This window comes from Oryctolagus cuniculus, chromosome 1, assembly GCF_964237555.1.
Source record: "Oryctolagus cuniculus chromosome 1, mOryCun1.1, whole genome shotgun sequence".
Taxonomy (NCBI): domain Eukaryota; kingdom Metazoa; phylum Chordata; class Mammalia; order Lagomorpha; family Leporidae; genus Oryctolagus; species Oryctolagus cuniculus.
Window position 1 is genome coordinate 77,404,966 of NC_091432.1, and position 22,751 is coordinate 77,427,716.

The window sequence follows — 22,751 nt, forward strand, 5'->3', positions numbered from 1 at the left end:
GGCTCCTGGCTTCAGATTGGCTCAGCTCTGGCCATTGCAGCCATTTGGGGAATGCACTAGCAGATGGAGGACCTACCTTCTCTGTCTCTCTCTCTCTTTCTCTCTTTCTCTCTTTCTCTCTTTCTCTATCTTTCCCTACCTCTTTCTGTAACTCCTTCAAATAAATAAAATATATCTTAAAATTATTTGTCAAGTCCCTAGGTACTTATTTTCTCATCTCAAAAGTATATCTCCATCAATTTATATTGTTTAAAGAAAATTACTTGAGGTAATTAGGCTTAAAATATTTAAGATCACATAAATATTTACAATTTGCATTTCATGTAAATACTTTCAAATCTACATGTCATGTAAATATTTTATTTTTTAATATGAATTCCGTTCCTAGTCATTTCTATGCCAGAATTCAAATTTTTTAAATTTTTGTTAGTTTGAGGATGTGTTAAAATTCACAGTAACTGGGGCTCTGATGTGCAAGCAGTTGTAAGTTAAAGTTCAGAGTAGTTAATGATAAAGGTTTATCCTAATGTTATGTACTTTCATCCTAGATCATGCTTTACGATTATGGAATATCCAGACGGACACTCTTGTGGCAATATTTGGTGGCGTAGAGGGGCACAGAGATGAAGTTCTAAGTGCTGTAAGTTGAAAGTTTCAGGAGAGTGACCTGCAAATTTACAAAGCTATAAACAGTCCCTATGGAGCTCTGTCCTTACAAGAAAGCATGTGTTTCTTTCACATAACCTACCAAGCAGTCATTTTACTGTTTTACATACAAGATTTTAGTCTTACAGGTGAAGAAATAAATCAAACCAGAAAGCTTGATTTTGCTTTTGTTTAAAATTGCCTGCTCTTTGATTTATATCAATACCTGGATTCTCTTGAAAGGACAGTGTGAACTTACTCCTTTCCTTTTACTATAAAATCACCAAGCTAACGTTTTACTGCTTCTCTTAGCCATTAGAAAATTCATCTTTTCTATAAAGTTGAAATGTATATTACCTCCCTTTAAGATTTAATTATTTATTTGAAAGAATTATATAGAGAGAGGGAAAGACAGATCTTCTGTCTACTGCTTCACTCCCCAGATGACTGCAACAGCCAGGGCTGGGCCAAGCTGAAGCTAGGAGCTTTATCCAGGTCATCCATGTGGGTGGCAGAGGCCCAAACACTTGGGCCATCTTCTGCTGCTTTTCCCAGGTCATTAGCAGGGAGCTGGATCAAAAGTGGAGCAGCTAGGACATGAACTGTCACCCATATGGGATGCCAGAGTCACAGAGGGCAGCTTTATCCACCACACCCCGGCACTGGCCCCAAGTTACCCACTTTTAAGAAGTTTTTATTGTGTTCATCCTGTTTCCACTCCTTTACATGGCCTAGTGTTACACAAGACCAACAGTTGATTACATTGAAAGATCACTGTTAGCTTTATGTTAATGTATTATAATCCATTGATGTGTTATAATACAAGTGTTTTTAGTCACATTTCAGACTTTTATATTTTGGCTTTATTGTGTTCCATGTATAGCTCATTAGATTTATTTCGATTTTTTAAAAAATAAAAAATTAATAAAAAATTTAAAAATAGATTTATTTATTTGAAAGAGTTACAGAGCAGGAGGGAGGAGGTCTTCCATTTGCTCATTCATTCTCCAAATGGCCACAACAGCAAGGGCTGGGCCAGGCCTAAGCCACTAGCCCAGGATGCAAAAGCCCAAGGACTTAGGCCATTTTCCCCTGCTTTCCCAGGTGCATTAGCAGGGAGCCACATTGGAAGTGGAGCAGCCAGGACTCAAACCTGGCACCTATATGGGATGCCAGTATTGCAGGTTGTTGCTTAGTTTGCTGAACCATAATGCTGGCCCCCAAACTGGAGGTACTAAAATATTCCTCTGGCTGGAGTTTGTGATACTTATACCTACATTAGAATACTGTGTCTACTTGCATTTTCTAAACGTTGAAGTAAGATCCAAGTGTACTTACCTTTATTAAGAGCTCTAACTTAGAGCTACTGCCTCTAAGGATGTCTTGTTGCTATTGATGGTAGTAGAAGTAGCAGTGACCAGATTAGTGAACTCAAACACCAAACCTAAATCTCTTAGGCACCTATAAAACAGCAATACTTAGAATTACTTTAAGGTTGGAGTATTACAAAATAAATTGGTAAGAATAAGTATTCTCCTGTAGAACTCTATTATTATTTGTTGAAGTTAGAGCAGGAAACAATATGTATCTCTGTAATGAAGGAGTACACTGCTGGAAGGATCAATGTGAGATTTTCATTAACTCATTAGGTGCCTTGTACTAAATTAAGTGGCATTTCTGGGCTTCAGTGTCTAACTCTGCAATAGGGCTGTTAAAATAGATGACCTGTTAGATGTCTTATTAAATATTAGTAAAAAGTAAATGAAAAAGTTAAATTCTGTTTGCATTTTAAATTTCTTTTTTATTTAAAAAGTGAATTTTAAAACCAGTGTTAACATTGATATATTTTGACTTAAAGGTTGTTTAAGGATTCCTGATGTCTCATATGCATATGTCGGTTTCATTGCTTAGTTAGAATTAAGAAAAGTAATATTACTATTCATCTCTTTGTGTCGTACAATAATTTTACTTCAGCATGCAGTTTACCTTCAAAATCAATCAACAGAAATGTGTAAATATATTAAATAAATTCAAAGTAAATTTAAGTAATTTACTTTTTTGTCTTCTATATTCAAAACTCATAAACTCTGATGGTGACAAACCACTTAAAACAGTAGTCAACTCTGTAATTGTGTTTCTTCTTTCTTAATTTGAGGGGCAGAGAGAGTTTACCCTTCTCATGCCTGTAACAGCCAGAACTAGGCCAGGCAGAAACTAGGGCCAGAATGCAATCCAGACCTCCCTTGTGGGTGGTAGGGATCTAAGTACTTAAACCAGCATCACCTGCTGCTTCCCAGGGTGCACATTAATAGGAAACTGATAGCAGGAGACTCAAAATCCAGGCACATATGGGATGTGGGCATCTCAAGTGGCATCTTTACTGCTAGGCCAAATGTCCACTCTAACTCCCACTTATGGCCTACATGGATGAAACCCAAAATACTGTTAATATTGTGATTTGAAATACAATTTTCACTAGATAACAGGTGAAAATTGGATAAATATAATTTGGGACTATAATTTATATACTTAAACTTTTTCTGTTTTACATATAGGATTATGATCTTTTGGGTGAAAAAATAATGTCCTGTGGTATGGATCACTCTCTTAAACTTTGGAGGATCAATTCAAAGAGAATGATGAATGCAATTAAAGAATCTTATGATTATAATCCAAATAAAACTAACAGGTAACAGTTGTAATTTGCCTTGTGGTACTGTTAACAGATGTGCTTTACTTTTTCCCAAAATTGTTATAGAAGCTCATGAAAAATTAAAAAGTTAATATGAATTTTCCATTAACTTGACACTCCTTTGGATAAGTATCCAGCATTCAGTTTAGATGTCCCATTTTCAGAAACTTAAAAAAGATTTTTAATTACTTTTTATTTGAGAGGCAGAGAGAAACAGATAGCTCCCATCTGTTGGTTCACTCCCCGGATGCCCACAAGGCCAGGGCTGGGTAGGGGCCAGAGCCAGGAACTGAGAAAGCAGTTCAAGTCTCCCACCTGAGTGACAGGAGCTCAGTTACTTTTGTCATCACCACTGCCTCTTAAAGCCGGCGTTATTGGGAAGCTGGAGTCAGGATCAGTCAAGATTTTGAACCCAGGCACTCTGATATTTGTGGTGGACATCATAATGCTAAGCTAAATGGCTGCTCCCTTAATAAGTTTAAAGTATAATTTACATGCCATAAAATTAATCTGTTTTAAATGGGAGCCATTATTTTTAATGTTTGTAGCTCAGTTTCCCCATTCCCCCTTAAATTTTGTTTTCATTTTAATAAATTAACTTATTTCACTTACTTTTATTTAGGTTTGTATATACTTGGCCTTTTAAGTTATAAATGTACGCATTTAAATCACTCCAAAATTTCTGTGGAATACAGAGAATAAGGGATACCTTTTCACAAATTCTAATTCAAAGCAGTAAACTAATCTTTTAAAATAGGATTCTTAGTTTCAATTCATAATATGCTTTCCTCTAAGTGAGAATCACTTAATTGGAGAAAATTCAAGCACAGGAGCCTTTCTCTATGGTACTATGGGATGAGGAATTTTTCAGCTTTTTAAGTAATTTTTTGAAATGCTTCAATTCTTAATGCTGTTAACTGTCTAGAATTTAAGAATTAGTCCAACTTTCAGATTCCTACTTTAAAATGCTAGGAATTAGTAAAATATAGATTCATATTTTAGGTTATTTTCTATATGTGAAATAAATACAAATTATATTTAACAGCTTACAGAAAATAACAGAGTTAATGCTGGTCTTTTCTGAGAAAGTTTAGCCATAAGATTGTATTATTGTGTGCTTAACTAAATGTTATTAGCATAATTACAGCAGAGTTAGGAACTTAGATCATTAATAATTTTAATGTTTTAGCAAACAAAAGATCCCAAAATTTGAAATGGAAGAATGTTTTTGATGAGGTGCTTTAGACATATGAGAGAGGAAAAGGTAAAGAGAGGACATGTGAATTGCTTACAATAACTAATTCATGGCACACCATATTCTACAGTTATTTCATTATAAAAGCTGAATCACTCAGTGGATTAGAAATGTTGGATGTGTTGCTAACTTAACAATTGGTAGTAGCTTGTCTTGTTTGTCTTCTCACTAACACCTTTCAGATTGTTTACTTATATTTCTTTGAGAGACAGAGGGAGGGAGATCTTCCATCTGCTGGTTCATTCTCCAAATCCCTGCAACAGCTAGGGGTGGGCCAGAGTGAAACCAGGTGTCTGGAACTTCATCTCACATGAGTGGTAGTGACTTAAGTATGTAGGCCATACTTGCTGCATCCAGGAGTCACACCAGCAAGAAGCTGGAATTGGATATGGAGCCAGAATTCAAAACCAGGCACATCGATGTGGGATGTGGACTTCCCAAGGGTCATCTTGACTGTTGAGCCAAACACTAACTCCTCCCCAAAAGAATCTTTAAATTTAAAAAATGGCTCCACATCTTCATTTTTGGAAAGCTCTTTATGTCAAGTCTTTGGAATGTTGCTTATTCCTGGAAAGATGACTATCTTTTGAAATATCCTAGGTTTGTTGACTTCCTGAACCATTAGTGCTTAATTTTAAGTGATTGAGTAGGTAACCTAATATTTTTCTATGAGAAAATTTCACTTCTGCTGTCACATCTCTTTCATCATTGGTTGGGACAGCAAGAATTAAAGTAATTAATTTGGGGCTATATGTGGTAACAAGCATGAAGATGCCATTTCTCTAAATATCATGGGACAAAAAATTGAATTTGAAAGCTTACAGTGCAAGGAAACAAAGAAACAAAAGGTGGAGACTTTAGCTTTCAATAAACAGATAAGTTATTCAGTTATCTGGGATCAGAGGAATTAATAATCATAATTTGTTTTTCAAAGTTTTATTAATATAAAACTGAAAGTTAGTATGACTGTGCTGTATGTTTTTTCTTTTAACTTTTTAAATTTTCATTCTTCCTTTAGGCCATTTATTTCGCAGAAAATCCACTTCCCTGACTTTTCTACCAGAGACATACACAGGAATTATGTTGATTGTGTGCGATGGTTAGGCGATTTGATACTTTCCAAGGTATGGTAACTGGTTAAGCTGCACTTCCACATATTACATGTGTGTTGGAATTTTGCAGGAACTACACACAGTTTCTTATGTAGTTATAATAATGAATGGTAGGTGGAAAATTGTTTTTTTCATATAAAGCCTCATTTTCGTAGATTTGGAAATTTGTTTTAGGTATAAAACATTCCAGTGAGTTATAATTCTTTGTGTTCAGGTAAGATGAGAATTGTCACTTATAAAGTGGTGATGTTCTCTGATATGCAGTGTTACTACAAAATAGTGAAAAACAGCAGGTGTTTTGTTTTCATATATTTGCATCCATCACAATAAAATTTTATTTGCAAAGGCTGGTGTTGGCTCACAGGCTGCAGTTTACCAGGCCCTGCCCTGGCGTGTTTTTGGAGAGAGAAATATGCAGTTGGCTGTTTGTATCCGTGGGTTCCATATCCATGGATTCAACTAACATGGATTAAAAGTATTCAGGAAAAAGAAAATTGTATCTATAGTGAATACATACAGGCTGTTTTATTTCTCATTAGTCTCTTAACAATACAGTATAGCAACTATTCACATAGCATTTACATTGTAATAGGTGTTGTGAGTAATGTAGAGATTTTTTAAAGTATAAAGGATGATTTGTTTAGATTATATGCAAAAATGCCATTTTATGTAAGGGACATGAAAATCTGTGGATTTTGCTATGTGGGTAGGGAGGAGTCTTAGAAATAATCCCACATGGACATCAAGGGATTACTATATATATGTATGTATATACAGGTACTATAAAAGTTTATGGGAAATGGAATTGACAGATAAATTTTTGTGTAAATTTTTTTTTTTTTGAAATTCATGTATTTGAGAGGGGTCTTAAAAACTCATGGAAGATTTATGCTATGAAACATGCATGAATTTCAAATGTTTTTGTAGTAAAATGAACTTTAAAAAATTTCATTTCCTGTGAACTTTTTAAAGTACACAGTGTGTGTGTGTGTGTGTGTGTGTGTGTGTATGTATTATTTAAAGAAGTTACTGGTGATACTATCTGAACATGTGAGATTATCAAATTCTGAAAAATTGCCTTCCAGTTTCTTAATGTGGATTTCAGGGTATTTCATATTTTCTTGAACAGAACCTGATTTATATTTTTCTTGGCCTTATAGGTATAATTGTACAGTTTTTTCCCCTTAAACTCTTGATCTTAAACTAGAATCACAGGAAGCTTCAGAGATTTTATCTTCTATAAAACAGTGTCAACTCCAGGAAATTGACATTGTGTCAGTTTCATTGTGTGTATGTTTCTGTGTCATTTTATCATGTGAAATTTTTGTCATTTCAAAAATATTTGTTTATAATCTTTTAATACTTTTTTTTCCTCTCTCTTCCTGTATAATGCCCTTGAGATGTATCCAAGTTGTTCCTGTATTAGTAGTTCTCCGTTTTTGTTTTTGAGTAGTAGTCAGTGGTATGGCTGTCCCTCCACAGTTTATTTAACCATCTAATATATATCTTTTGGTTGTTTCCAGTTTGGGGCTATTACAAATAAAGCTACTATTGAACAGTGATACACATGTTTTTGTGTGGACTTAAGTTTTCATTTTTCTGGGATAAATGCCTAGGAGGGCAGTTGCTGGGTCATGGTTACGTTTGTTAGTTTTTTTACGAAACTACCAAACTATTTTCCAGAGTGGCTGTACCATTTTACATTCCCACCAGCAAAGCATGAGAGATCCAGTGTCTCCAAATCTTCGCCAGTGTTTGGTATTGTCATTATTTTTTATTTTGGCTGTTCTGATAGGAGTGTAATGATAGCTCATCATGGTCTTAATTTGCATTTTCCTGATGTCTAGTGATGTTGAACATCTTTCTCATTTGCTTAGTTCCCATCCATTTGTCCTTTTGAGTGATGTCTCTTCATATCTCTTGCTCGTTTTCTATTGGATTATTTTTTAGTTTTAAACTGTTGAGTTTTGAATTCTTAATATATTCTCAATTTGAATCTTGTGTCAGATACATAGTTTGCAAATAGTTCTTCTGATCTGTGGCTTGTCTTTTTCATCCTCTTAACAGGATCTTTCATGGAGAAAATGTTTATAACTTATGAAATATAACTTATTGACTTAAAAAATTATTTTAAGGATCATCATTTACATGTTTTGTAAGTTTTGAGGCTTAGAATGAAGTTCATATTTTTTTCTATAGATATGCAGTTTTTCCAGTGTTTTAAAGAATATACTTTCTCCATTGAATTACTTTTGTACCTTTGTTAATAATTAGTTACTTTGTCTTTCCATAAATTTCAGAATAATCTTGTCCTTGTTTAAAAAACTCTTGTTGAGATTTTGATTTTTATCATCCATGTGTTATAGTTTTTGACATACAAGTCTTGCTTTTCCTTTGTTAATATTACATCTAAGAATTTCTTCTTTTCTTAGTAGTTATGAATGGATTTTTGGTTTCCATTTGAATATGTTAGCTAGTATGAAGTTAAACAATTATTTGCATATTGATCTTTAATCCTACAACTTAGATAAAATGCTTATTCTCAAAGGATTTTTTGGTTATTTCGTTTGGGTTTTCTGTATAGACCATCATATTATCTGCAAGTAGAGACTATTTTATTTCTTTCTTTTTTTATTTAGTAAATATAAATTTACAAAGTACAGTTCATGAATTACATTTGCTTCGCCCCCCCCAATATTTCCATCCCACTTGCACCCCTCCCATCTCCCACTCCCTCTCCCATTCCATTCACATCAAGATTCATTTTCGATTCTCTTTATATACAGAAGATCAGTTTAGCATACATTAAGTAAAGATTTCATCAGTTTGCACCCACACAGAAACACAAAGTGTAAAAATACTGTTTCAGTACTAGTTATAGCATTACTTCACATTGGACAACACATTAAGGACAGATCCCACATGAGAAGTAAGTACACAGTGACTCCTGTTGTTGACTTAACAATTTGACACTCTTGTTTATGGCATCCGGAATCTCCCTAGGCTCTAGTCATGAGTTGCCAAGGTATTGGAGGCCTTTTGGGTTTGCCGACTTTGATCTTTTTCTGACAGGGTCATAGTCAAAGTGGAAGTTCCCTCCTCCCTTGAGAGGAAGGTGCCTCCTTTTTTGATGGCCCCGTTCTTTCCACTGGTATCTCACTTGCAGAGATCTTTCATTTAGGTCTTCTTCTTCTTTTTTTTTTTTTTTCCAGAGTGTCTTGGCTTTCCATGCCTAAAATACTCTCATGGGCTCTGAGGCCAGAGTGCTGTTTAGGACATCTGCCATTCTTTGAGTCTGCTGTGTATCCCGATTCCCATGTTAGATCGTTCTCTCCCTTTTTGATTCTATCAGTTAGTATTAGCAGACACTAGTCTTGTTTGTGTGATCCCTTTGACTCTTAGACCTATCAGTGTGATCAATTGTGAACTGAAGTTGATCACTTGGGCTAGTGAGATGGCATTGGTACATGCCACCTTGATGGGATTGAATTGGAATCCCCTGGCACATTTCCAACTCCACCATTTGGGGCAAGTCCGATTGAGCATGTCCCAAATTGTACATCTCCTCCCTCTCTTATTCCCACTCTTATATTAAACAGGGATCACTTTTCAGTTAAATTTAAACACCTAAGAATAATTGTGTGTTAATTACAGAGTTCAACCAATAGTTCTAGAACAAAACAAAAAAAATACTAAAATGGATAAAGTATTACATTGTACATCAGCAGTCAGGCCAAGAGCTGATCAAGTCACTGTTTCTCATAGTGTCCATTTCACTTCAACAGGTTTCCCCTTTGGTGCTCAGTTAGTTGTCGCCGATCAGGGAGAACATATGATATTTGTCCCTTTGGGACTGGCTTAATTCACTCAGCATGATGTTTTCCAGATTCCTCCATCTTGTTGCAAATGACCGGGTTTCATTGTTTTTGACTGCTGTATAGTATTCTGTAGAGTACATGTCCCATAATTTCTTTATCCAGTCTACCATTGATGGGCATTTGGGTTGGTTCCAGGTCTTAGCTATTGTGAATTGAGCTGCAGTAAACATTAATGTGGAGACAGCTTTTTTGTTTGCCAATTTCATTTCCTTTGGGTGAATTCCAAGGAGTGGGATGGCTGGGTTGTATGGTAGGATTATATTCAGGTTTCTGAGGAATCTCCAGACTGACTTCTATAGTGGCTTAACCAGTTTGCATTCCCACCAACAGTGGGTTAGTGTCCCTTTTTCCCCACATCCTCTCCAGTATCTATTGTTGGTAGATTTCTGAATGTGAGGCATTCTAACCGGGGTGAGGTGAAACCTCATTGTGGTTTTGATTTGCATTTCCCTGAATGCTAGTGATCTTGAACATTTTTTCATGTGTCTGTTGGCCCTTTGGATTTCCTCTTTTGAAAAATGTCTATTGAGGTCCTTGGCCCATCTCTTAAGTGGGTTGTTTGTTTTGATGTTGTGGAGTTTCTTGATTTCTTTGTAGATTCTGGTTATCAACCCTTTATCTGTTGCATAGTTTGCAAATATTTTTTCCCATTCTGTGGGTTGCCTCTTCACTTTCCTGACTGTTTCTTTTGAAGTACAGAAACTTCTCAATTTGATGCAATCCCAAATGTTAATTTTGGATTTGACTGCCTGTGCTTCCGGGGTCTTTTCCAAGAAGTCTTTGCCAGTACCTTTATCTTGGTCCATCTCTTAAGTGGGTTGTTTGTTTTGATGTTGTGGAGTTTCTTGATTTCTTTGTAGATTCTGGTTATCAATCCTTTATCTGTTGCATGGTTTGCAAATATTTCTTCACTTTCCTGACTATCTTTTGAAGTACAGAAGCTTCTCAATTTGATGCAATCCCAAATGTTAATTTTAGCTTTGACTGCCTGTGCTTCCGGGGTCTTTTCCAAGAAGTCTTTGCTGGTACGTTTATCTTGCAGGGTTTCTCCAATGCTCTCTAATAATTTGATGGTGTTGGGTCATAGATTTAGATCTTTAATCCATGTTGAGTGAATTTTTGTGTAAGATGAAAGGTAGGGGTCTTGCTTCATGATTCTGCACGTGGAAATCCAATTTTCCCAGCACCATTTATTGAATAGACCGTCCTTACTCCAGGGATTGGTTTTGGATCCTTGATCAAATATAACTTGGCTGTAGATATTTGGATTGATTTCTGGTGTTTCTTTTCTGTTCCATTGGTCTATCCATCTCTTTCTGTACCAGTACCATGCTGTTTTGATTACCACTGCCCTGTAGTATGTCCTGAAATCTGGTATTGTGATGCCTCCACCTTTGTTTTTGTTGTACAAGATTGCTTTAGCTATTCGAGGTCTCCTGTGTCTCCATATGAATTTCAGCATCATTTTTTCCAGATCTGAGAAGAAGGTCTTCAGTATCTTGATTGGTATTGCATTGAATGTATAAATTGCTTTTGGGAGAATGGACATCTTGATGATATTGATTCTCCCAATCATGACAGGGAGATTTTTCCATTTTTTGGTATCCTCTTCTATTTCTTTCTTTAAGGTTTTGTAATTGTCATCGTAGAGATCTTTAACGTCCTTGGTTAAGCTTATTCCAAGGTATTTGATTGTTTTTGTAGCTATTGTGAATGGGATTGATCTTAGCAGTTCTTTCTCAGCCGTGGCATTGTCTGTGTATACAAAGGCTGTTGATTTTTGTGCATTGATTTTATATCCTGCTACTTTGCCAAAGTCTTCTATGAGTTCCAATAGTCTCTTAGTAGAGTTCTTTGGGTCTCCTAAATAATCATATCATCTGCAAAGAGGGATAGTTTGAGTTCTTCCTTCCCAATTTATATCCCTTTAATTTCTTTTTCTTGCCTAATAGCTCTGGCTAAAACTTCCAGAACAATATTGAATAGCAGTGGTGAGAGTGGACATCCCTGTCTGGTACCAGATCTCAGTGGAAATGCTTTCAACTTTTCCCCATTCAATAGGATGCTGGCCATGGGTTTTTCATAGATTGCTTTGATTGTATTGAGGAATGTTCCTTCCATACCCAGTTTGCTTAGAGTTTTCATCATGAAAGGGTGTTGGATTTTATCAAATGTTTTCTCTGCGTCTATTGAGATAATCATATGGTTTTTCTTCTGCAGTCTGTTAATGTGGTGTATCACATTGATTGTTTTGCGCACATTAAACCATCCCTGCATACCAGGGATAAATCCCACTTGGTCTGGGTGGATGATCTTTCTGATGTGTTGTTGCATTCTATTGGCGAGAATTTTATTGAGGATTTTTGCATCTATGTTCATCAGGGATATTGTTCTGTAATTCTCTTTCAATGCTGCTTCTTTTTCCAGCTTAGGAATTAAGGTGATGCTGGCTTCCTAAAAAGAATTTGGGAGGATTCCCTCTTTTTCGATTGTTCTGAATAGTTTGAGAAGAATTGGAGTTAGTTCTTCTTTAAATGTCTGGTAGAATTCAGCAGTGAATCCATCTGGTCCTGGGCTTTTCTTTGTTGCGAGGGCCTTTATTACTGTTTCAATTTCTGTCTCAGTTATGGGTCTGTTTAGGTTTTCGATGTCTTCCTGGTTCAATTTAGGTAGATTGCATGTGTCCAGGAATCTATCCATTTCTGATAGGTTTCCCTGTTTGCTGGCATACAAGTCCTTGTAGTAATTTCTGATGATTCTTTTTATTTCTGTGGTGTCTGTTGTTACATTTCCTTTTTCATCTCTGATTTTATTGATTTGGGTCTTTTCTTTTTAGTTAGTTGGGCCAATGGGGTTTCAATTTTGTTATTTTTTCAAAAAACCAGCTCCTCGTTTGGCTGATTTTTTGTAATTTTTTTTTGGATTCAATCCTGTTAATTTCTTCTCTGATTTTAATTATTTCTCTTCTCCTACTAGATTTGGGTCTGGTTTGCTGCAGATTTTCTGGATCCTTGAGATTAATTGAAAGCTCATCTATTTGATGCCTTTCCAATTTCTTGATGTAGGCACCTATTGCTATAAACTTTCCTCTTAACACTGCTTTTGCTGTATCGCATAAGATTTGGTATGTTGTGCTGTTATCCTCATTTATTTCCAGAAAGTTTTTGATTTCTCTTTTGATTTCTTCTATGACCCATTGTTCATTCAGGAGCATGTTGTTCAATCTCCATGTTTTTGTATATGCTCTAGGGATTCCTGAGTTGCTCATTTCCAACTTCATTCCTTTATGGTCTGAGAAGCTGCATCGTATTATTCTAATTCTTTTGAATTTGCTGAGACTTGCTTTATGGCCTAGTATGTGGTCAATCCTAGAGAAGGTTCCATGTACTGCTGAGAAGAATGTAAATGCTTTATGTGTAGGATGAAAAGTTCTGTAGATATCTGTTAGATACATTTGGGCTATAGTGTCGTTTAAATCTACTGTATCCTTGTTGATCTTCTGTCCAGTTGATCTGTCTATTTCTGAGAGTGGAGTATTGAAGTCCCCCAGTACTACTGTATTGGAGTCTAAGTCTCCCTTTAAGTCCCTTAACAAGCCTTTAAATAAACCGGTGCCCTGTAATTAGGTGCATATACATTGATAATCATTATATCTTCCTGTTGAATGGATCCCTTAATCATTATATAGTGCCCCTCTTTGTCTCTCCTAACAGTTTTTTTGGTAAAGTTTATGTTGTCCGATATTAAGATGGCTACGCCCGCTCTTTTTTCATTTCTGTTGGCATGGTATATCTTTTTCCAGCCTTTCACTTTCAGTCTGTATGGATCTTTGTTGGAAAGATGTGTTTCTTGTAAGCAGCAAATAGATGGGTTTTGTTCCTTAACCCAATCAGCCAATCTGTGTCTTTTAACTGGACAGTTCAGGCCATTTACGTTCAATTTGACTATTGATAAGTAGTAACTTTGCCCTGCCATTTGCCAAAGATATTTTCTAATATATGTTTTGAATTCCCTGTGATCTTTTGCTGTGAGGTTTCCTTCCTTTATCTTCTTTCAAATTGATGACCTTGTTTCTGTGTTTCTGTGTGTAACACATCTTTAAGCATTTTTTGCAGGGCTGGACGAGTGGCAACAAATTCTTTCAATTTCTGTTTGCTGTGAAATAAATTTCACCTTCGTTCACAAATGAGAGCTTTGCAGGGTATAATATTCTGGGCTGGCAGTTTTTATCTCTTAGTACCTGGGCTATGTCTCGCCATTCCCTCCTGGCTTGTAGGGTTTGTGATGAGAAGTCAGCTGTGAGTCTAATTGGAGATCCTCTGGGAGTAATCTGATGTTTCTCTCTTGCACATTTTAGGATCTTTTCTTTATGTTTCACTGCGGTGAGTTTAATTACAATGTGTTGTGGTGAGGATCTCTTTTGATCATGTTTATTAGGGGTTCTATGAGCTTCCTGCACTAGGATTTCTCTGTCCTTCTCCAAACCTGGGAAATTTTCTGCTAATATCTCACTAAAAAGGCCTTCTAATCCTTTCTCCCTCTCCATGCCTTCAGGAACTCCTAGAACCCGAATGTTGGGTTTTTTTAATAGTATCCTGTAGATTCCCAACAATATTTTTTTAGATTTCTAATTTCCTCTTCTTTTCTTTGGTTTGACTGTATACTTTCCTGTTTTCTGTCTTCTAAGCCCGATATTCTCTCTTCTGCTTCACTCATTCTGTTTTTAAGGCTCTCTAATGTGTTTGTCATTTGATCTATTGAATTCTTCATTTCATTATGATTTCTTGTCACTATCACAGTTTCATGTTCTACTAGTTTCTGCGTTTCATTTTGATTCCTTCTTAATATTTCATTTTCGTGAGAGAGATTTTCTATCTTGTCCATTAAGGATTTCTGGTGTTCAAGAATTTGTTTTTGAGAACTTCTTAATGTTCTTATCAATTTTTGAGATCTGCTTCTTGCATTTCTTCTATCTCATCATCTTCATAATCTTGAATTGGGGTGTCTTTTTCATTTGGGGGCGTCATAGTGTCTTCCTTGTTCTTGTTACCTTGGTTTCTGCATTTGTTGTTTGGCATATTGGAGATACTCTTTGGTTTCTTCGCTGTGTTTTTTTTCTCGTTATACTATGACTGTAGATTAAGTGGACTGTCTACTTTTGATGGATCCTTAGAGGCTGTGATGGGTGTGGCCAGAGAGCTCTGTTTGGTTCTTCAGGGTTAAGGGTGTGCCAAAGGTGACTCACCCAGATTGTTCTCTCACTTGCTCGAGGTCGCTCTCTCTCTCTCTCTCTTTTTTTTTTTTTCTCAGTTGGGAAGTGATTCCACAAAGCTGAGTGGAATTGAGGGTAGTTGATGTATGAAATCTGGTCCCTGTGGGTATTAGTCTGCTGGACCCCTGGGACCACACAAAGACTTTATGCAGCCCTCAGTGTGGTCTCAAATTTCTCCGCAGTCTCTCACCAGGTTGCCAAGGTTACCGAGTTTGTGTACTCAGTTCTCTCGCCCCCTTCAGATTTTCACAGTCTCAGTTCGTTAGCGCCACACTTTCACTAGGTCTTAACCTCCTGTTATTTCTCCCCACCAGAGTCAGGTTTTTCTGCTTGGCTAATGGTGGGCGCCACTTTACATACATAAAGTGGCACCTGCTCTTTGTCTTGCTCGGCTTTGTAAGGTGAGTGGAGAGAGAGGCTAGTGTCCGTGCTGGTTCCACTTATATTCATTTTTTTCTCTCCTCCAGTCAGCCTGGTGAACTTTCCCCAGTGGGGCTTCAGGCCTCGTTCCCTGTAGGCTCTTTCTGCCTTTCCCTACCAATGTCTCGGGTTACCGAGGTTTTTGTCTCACCTCCCCTTCCAGCGCTGGTGCGCAGACTCTGCAGCGGGGCTTCCACGTGGTGGGTGACCTTGCTCTCCCCGTAGGTCCTCCGTGTCACATCCACTAGATCCAGAAGAGTTTCCTCTGCAGTTTTTTCCTGAGCCTTTTCCTGAGGCTACAGTAACTCCACTTTTATTAAACTATCTTTTCCCAGACTGTTGGTGCGCCCCCTCAGTATTCGCCATCTTGGCTCTGCCCGACAGTTTTATTTCTTCATCTCTGATCTTATGCCTTTTATTTCCTTTTTTTGCCTTCTCACATTGGTGAAACATCAGTCTTTGTGGAATAACAGTGTTAACAGCAGGCATATTTGCATTGTCATTTAGTCTTTCACATTGTAGTAGACATTCTCTTTCTAATTAGTTTTCTCCCTAAGTTTTTGTGACTTTATTCATGAATGGGTGCTTTTTGTCAGTTGATTTTTCATCAGTTGATATAATCATGTCTTTTCTTCTTTAGCCTATTAATACAGTATATTGTGTTGATTGATTTTTTAAAAAATATTAATTTGGCTTGTTTATCCCAGGAGTAAACCTGTCCTGGTAGTTCTTATTCTTTTTATATTTTGTGGAATTCTATTTGCTAGTTTTAAGTATTTATGTAGTTGTGTTCATGAAATTGTGTTATTAGTCTGAAACTTTTTTTTTTTGGTACTGTTTTTTGTCTTGGTATTATTGATAAACAGGCTTTATAAAATAATTGGTAAGTATCCTGTCTCCCGTTTTTTTTTTTTTTTAACAGATAGGAATCTGAAATATAAGCTTTATTAAGACTATCTGTTTTGTCTTTTGTTTTGTTTTGAAGATTTAATTTATTTATTTGAAAGACAGAGTTGCAGAGAGAGGTCTTCCATATGCTGATTCACTCCCCAAATGACTGCAAGGGTCAGAAACTGAACTGATTCGGAGCTAGGAGCCAGGAGCTTCTTCTGAGTCTCCCACAGTCTACTCTGTGTGGGCATTTTACCAGTTCAATTATATATAATATATAATTTATATATTATATAATTTATAATATAATTTCCACTTATAATGTAATTTTTATAAATCCTTATTATTTAACAGTTGCATCAAAAAGTATTTTAATTTTTAAAGGTTTATTTGTTTATTTGAAAGTGACAGGTCTTCCATCCACTGGTTCACACTCCCCAGATGACTGCAACGGCCAGAGCTGGGCCAAACCGAAGCCAGGAGCCAGGGGCTTCTCCCAGGTCTCCCATGCAGGTGCAAGGGCCCAAGGACTTGGGCCATCTTCTACTGCTTTCCCAACCCATAGCAGAGAGCTAGATTGGATGTGGAGCAGCCGGGACTCGAACCGGCACCCTTGTGGGTTGCCGGTGCTGTAGGCAGGGGTTCAACCCACTGTACCACAGCTCCAGCCCCTCTCCCATTTGTTGACAGTGGTTGTATATACAGTTGATGTTAATTCTCCCTTAAATGGTTGGTAGAATTTTCTAGTTAAACTTTCTGGGCCTAGAAATTTTTGAAGGGAAGAGTTTAAAATTACAAATTCAAGTTCCTTAAGAGTTATGGGGCTATTCAAATTAACTACTTCCTCTTAGGTGATTTGTGATTTATTTGTGCTATTTGAGGCATTGCCATTCCATCTCAGGTAAAATTTAAATGCACTCTCAGTTTATAGTGTTTTCTTTTGATAATTTTGATGTTTGCTGAGTCTTTATTGACAAGCCATTTTATTCTTTAAAAAAAAAAAAAAGATTTATTTTTTATTTATTTGAAAGACGAAGTTAGAGAGGTAGAGACAGAGACAGAGGTCTTCCATCCACTGGTTCACTCCCCAATTGGCCGCAATGGCCGGAGCTGCACTGATCCGAAGGCAGGAACTTCTTCCAGGTCTCCCACATGGGTGCAGGGGCCCAAGGACTTGGGCCATCTTCTACTGCTATCCCAGGCCATAGCAGAGAGCTGGATTGGTAGAGGAGCAGCCAGGACTAGAACCGGCGCCCATATGGGATGCTGGAGCCTCAGGCCAGGGCGTTAACCTTTTGTGCCACAGCGCCGGCCCCTACTTTATTTTTGAAATTGGTAGTTTTTATCTATTTTTTGTTACTTTTGGTAGAAGTTTGTCCATTTTATTGGTATTTTCAAAGAACAGCTGTTTGTTTATTTGAAAGGCAGTAGAAGAGTGAGACAAACTGAGATCTTCCTCTGGTTGACTCCCTGCTACAACAGCTAGGGCTGTAACAGGTCAAAGCTAGGAGCCTGTAATTCAATCTGGGTCTCCCATGTGGGTGGCAGCAACCCAAGAACGTCAGCCATCCATTGCTGCCTACCAGGGTGTGCACTATCAGAAAGGTGGAAATGAAGGGGGATCCTGGACTCAATCCTAAGCATTGTAATATGGGTTGCTGGTATCCCAAGTAGCATCTTAAGCACTGCACCAAATGTCTGCCCCTTACTGGATTATTTTTTTTTAAATGTTACTGTTATTGCCTCTTCTGTTTGCTGTGGGTTTGTTTTACTCAGCCTTTAAAAGTTTCTTCAGGTGGGAGCTTAGATTATTATATCAATTGCTTAAGTTTTTTTGGAATTTTTTTACGATTTGGATATGTTTTACAAGAAGAGATTGAAAATGTGTTTTCTGCTACTGGGTAGAGTGTTTTGTAAATATCAAAAAGATACTGTTGGTTGATTGTGTTGTTGAATTCTTCTGTATTCTTGTTGCTTTTCTGTCTACTTTTTTATTTATTTATTTATTTTTATTTTTTGCCAGGCAGAGACAGTGAGAGAGAGAGACAGAGTTATAGACAGTGAGAGAGACAGAGAGAAAGGTCTTCCTTCCGTTGGTTCACTCCCGAAATGGCCGCTATAGCCAGCGCTGTGCCGATCTGAAGCCAGGAGCCGGGTACTTCCTTCCCGGTCTCCCATGCGGGTACAGGGACCCAAGCACTTGGGCCATCCTCCGCTGCCCTCCCAGGCCACAGCAGAGAGCTGGACTGGAAGAGGAGCAACCGGGATTAGAACCCGGTGCCCCAACCGGGTCTAGAACCCGGGGTGCCAGTGCCGCAGGCGGAGGATTAGCCAAGTGAACCAGGGCACTGGCCTTTCTGTCTACTTTTTAATCAGTTATTAGAGACGGATGTTAAACTCCAACTATAATTGTGGATTTCCTTCTTCCTGACAGTTTTATCACATGTTTTGTAGCTTTGTTTTTTGGTGCATACATATTTAGTCAGTATTGCTGTGTCTTGGTGGCTTGACCCTTTTATTATTATGTAACATTTTTTCAAGTTTTTACTTTTTTTTGAAAAAAGGATTTATGTATTTATTTGAAAGAGTCACACAGAGAGAGGGGAGAGAAGAGAAAAGAGAGATTTTCCATCTGCTGGTTCACCCCCCAAACAGCTGAAATGGCTCGGGTTGGGCCAGGCTCTGAAGCAAGGTGCTTCTTCAGGGTCTCCACGTGGGTGCAGGGGCCCAAGTACTCGGGCTGTCCTCTGCTGCTTTCCCAGGTGCATTAGCAGGGAGCTGGATTGGAAGCGGAGCAGCTGGGACTCAAACCTGTACCTATATGGGATACTTGCAGTGCAGATGGTGGCTTAACCTGCCATGATGCCACTGCACCATTTTTTATTTGTTGTTTGCTTAATTTTTTTTTTTTAAGATTTATTTTATTTGAAAGGCAGAATTACGGAGAGAGAGGAAGAGACAGAAATCTTCCATCCACTGGTTTACTCCCCAAGTGACCACAACAGTCATGACGGGGCCAAACTGGAGCCAGGAGACAGGAGTTTCTTCCAGGTAATGCCACATAATGCAGGGACCCAAGCGCATGGCCCATCCTCTGCTGCTTTCCCAGGAGCATTAGCAGGGAGCTGGATTGGTCAGGGAGTAGCCACAGTGCTAGCCCCAAGCTTTTACGTTTTTAATCTATAAATATTGTGTATTTGTATAAGCTTCTTTTAGATGATATAAAAGAATAATTTAAAAAGTTCATGGAGGGGCTGGTGCTGTGGCATAGTCAGCTAAGCCTCCACTTGTGGCATTAGCATCCCATATGGGCTCGGGTTCTAGTCCCAGCTGCTCCTCTTTTAATCCAGCTCCCTTCTAATGGCCTGAGAAAGCGATGAAAGGTGCTCAAGTGGTTGGGCCCCTGCACTCACATCCAGAAGAAGATGTGAGTGCAGGGGAGATCCGGAAGAAGCTCCTGGCTTTGGATGGGCCCAGCTCCTTCTGTTGCAGCCATCCGGGGAATAAACCAGCAGATGGAAGACCTTCCTCTCTGTCTCTCTCTCTCTCTGTAACTCTACCTCTCAAATAAATAAATCTTTTTAAAAAATTTCATGGAAAATGGAATTAACAGATAAGTTTATTTTGGTGCAGAAAATTTTGAAATTACATGCATAGTTTTTCCATAATATGCATTTTTCATGAACCTTTTAAGTCCCCTATATACATGGATTTAAAAAATTGTTTTTGCATCAAAGTAAACTTTTAATTCTGTGTTAGGTTGGTTAGTTTTTTTAAAGTCTACTCTGCTAATCCAAGTTGATACATTAATCCTTAACTTAAAAAACTACATTAAGTCTGCCATTATATTTTTAATTTCTCACTTTTTTCCCTTTTTGCCTTGCTGTAAGTTATATGAGCATCTTTTTAAAATTCCTTTTTATGTGTCTGCAATGTCTTTGAATATATTTCTTTGTGTAGCTGTTTTGGTAGTTGCTTTAGAGCTTATAGTGTGTGTGTGTGTGTGTTTAGTTTCTCACAGTCTACTCTGGGCATTTTACCAATTCAAGTAAAGTACAGAACTCTTGCTTTATATCACTTTTTCTTTTCTATTTATAATATAATTGTCATAAATATTTACTTCATATTTAACTACATAGTATCACATCACAGCTTTATAATTTTTTTTAAAAAGATTTATTTATTTATTTGAAAGGCAGAGTTACAGAGAGGCAGAGGCAGAGAGAGAGTTAGGTCTTCCATTTGCTGGTTCATTCACTCCCTAGATGGCCACAGTGGCTGCAGCTGGGCCAGTCTGGAGCCAGGAGCTTCTTTAATTTCTCCCACATGAGTGCAGGGGCCCAAGGACTGGGGCCATCTTCTACTGCTTTCCCAGTCCATAGCAGAGAGCTGGATTGGAAGAGGAGCAGCTGGGACTAAAACTGGCACCCATATGGGATGCTGGCACTGCAGGTGGCAGCTTTACCCACCACTCCACAGCGCCAGCCCCAGTATTATAATTTTTTAAAGAAGATTTATTTATAAGGAGATCTTCCATCTGCTGACTCACTGTCTAAATGGATGAAACAGCCAGGGCTGGACCGAGCTGAAACCAGAAGCCAGGCTTCATCCCAGTATCCCATGTGGGTGGCAGGGACCCAAGCACTTGGCCATCCTCTGCTGTCCTCCTAGGCACATTAGCAAGCAGTTAGATTGGAAGTGGAACAGCTGAGACTGGGACTCGCACTCATATGGGATGCTGCTGTTATTAATGCTATGTGCTGTAACACTGGCCCCAAAGACTGAAGAGGAAAATGAAAGTTTGTATTTATTCATTTTGCTTTTTCTGTTATTTTTCCTTACTGATAATTCCAAGATTTCTTCTTAAATCATGTTCTTTCTGCTTAGGAAAATTCCTGTAGCCATTATTTTTTAGGGTAAGTCTTTTGGGGACAAACTTTGTCTTAGTTTTTCTTCATCCGAGAGTAGTCTCCTTTTTCCTTCATTCCTGAAAGATAAAGTCACTTGAATATAGAATTCTGGCTTCATAGTTATTTTCTTTCAATAGTTGTAAAATGTTTTCCCTCCTCTCAGGCCTCCATAGTTGCTGAGAAGAAATTTAGTAGCATTAGGCTTTTTTTTTCCCCCTTATTGTTAAGGGGTTCTTTTTTGCAACTTTCAGGGCTTTTTATCTTTAAGCTTTCAGATTGAAAATGAGTATATTTTAGTTTGAGGTTTGAGTGTGATGTAATTTGGTATGCATTTCTTAGAGTTTATCTTGTTTGGGGTGTTTGACCTTTTTGAATTCCATGGCAGGTTTTAAGTGTTAGAGACATTTTGTCCCAGATCTGGAAACTACTATTATTTCAGTTCTTTTTGGAGTTTACTCTCTTCCTTCTCTTTGAGACTGTGATGATGTTAGATCTTTTGTTTGGTCCCTGCAACTTTTATTGATTTATTTATTTTTAAGAAAGTCTTTATCTTTGTTCAGGTTAGGTAATTTCTATTGTTCATTTTAATTTTATTGACTCTTCAATTTTATTTTGTTATTAGTCAATAGATTGTTATTTTTATTTTGGTTATAATAATATATAATTCAGTTCTGAAATTCCCACTGGATTCTTTGTTGAGATTTTTTCAATTAGGTTTGTGCTTAGTAAAGAATTATGATGTCTACTTAAATCTTTATCATAAATTTTGAAATGTTATTTTAGTGTTGGCATCTATTGTTTATGTATTTGAAGGTTAGAATTACAGTTAGAAAGGGGGAGGGAGAGAGCGAGCGAGCATGCCAAAGCCAGGAGCTTCTTCTGGGTCTCCTATATGGGTGGCAGCAGCCCAAGGATTTGGGCATCTTCTTTTCCCAGGCTGTTAGAGAGCTGGATCAGAAATGGAATACCCAGGACTTTAACCAGCACCCATATGGGATGGTAGCATTTGCAGGTGACAGCTTTACCTACTGCACCACAACACCAACCCCTATTAATTGTTCGTCTAACTTGACATTTTTCTGATTCTTGGTATGAGTGATGTTTGATTGAGACCTAGATTTTTTTGGCTACTGAGACTCTGGATCTTTTTTTTAGTAAATATAAATTTCCAAAGTACAGTTTATGGATTACATTGGCTTCGCCCCCCCCCCCATAATTTCCCTCCCATCTCCCACTCCCTCTCCCATTTCATTCACATCAAGATTCATTTTCAATTGTCTTTATATACAGAAGATCGATTCAGTATATATTAAGTAAAGATTTCATCAGTTTGCACCCACACAGAAACACAAAGTGTAAAAATACTGTTTGAGTACTAGTTATAGCATTACTTCACATTGGACAACACATTAAGGACAGATCCCACATGAGAAGTAAGTACACAGTGACTCCTGTTGTTGACTTAACAATTTGACACTCTTGTTTATGGCATCCGGAATCTCCCTAGGCTCTAGTCATGAGTTGCCAAGGTATTGGAGGCCTTTTGGGTTCGCCGACTTTGATCTTATTCCGACAGGGTCATAGTCAAAGTGGAAGTTCCCTCCTCCCTTGAGAGGAAGGTACCTCCTTTTTTGATGGCCCCGTTCTTTCCACTGGTATCTCACTTGCAGAGATCT

The 22,751-nt window shown here is 37.7% G+C and overlaps 1 protein-coding gene across 2 annotated transcripts in view; it reads left to right on the forward strand.

Moving 5' to 3' along the window:
• Positions 1 to 22,751, forward strand: part of EED (embryonic ectoderm development) — a 44,049-nt gene that overhangs the window by 16,798 nt on the left and 4,500 nt on the right. For both annotated transcript variants that reach the window (XM_002708655.5, XM_070076476.1), the window contains exons 7-9: positions 549 to 640; positions 3,201 to 3,334; positions 5,611 to 5,716. In XM_002708655.5, coding sequence (XP_002708701.1) covers positions 549 to 640; positions 3,201 to 3,334; positions 5,611 to 5,716 — 332 coding nt within the window. The remainder of the gene's footprint in view (positions 1 to 548; positions 641 to 3,200; positions 3,335 to 5,610; positions 5,717 to 22,751) is intronic.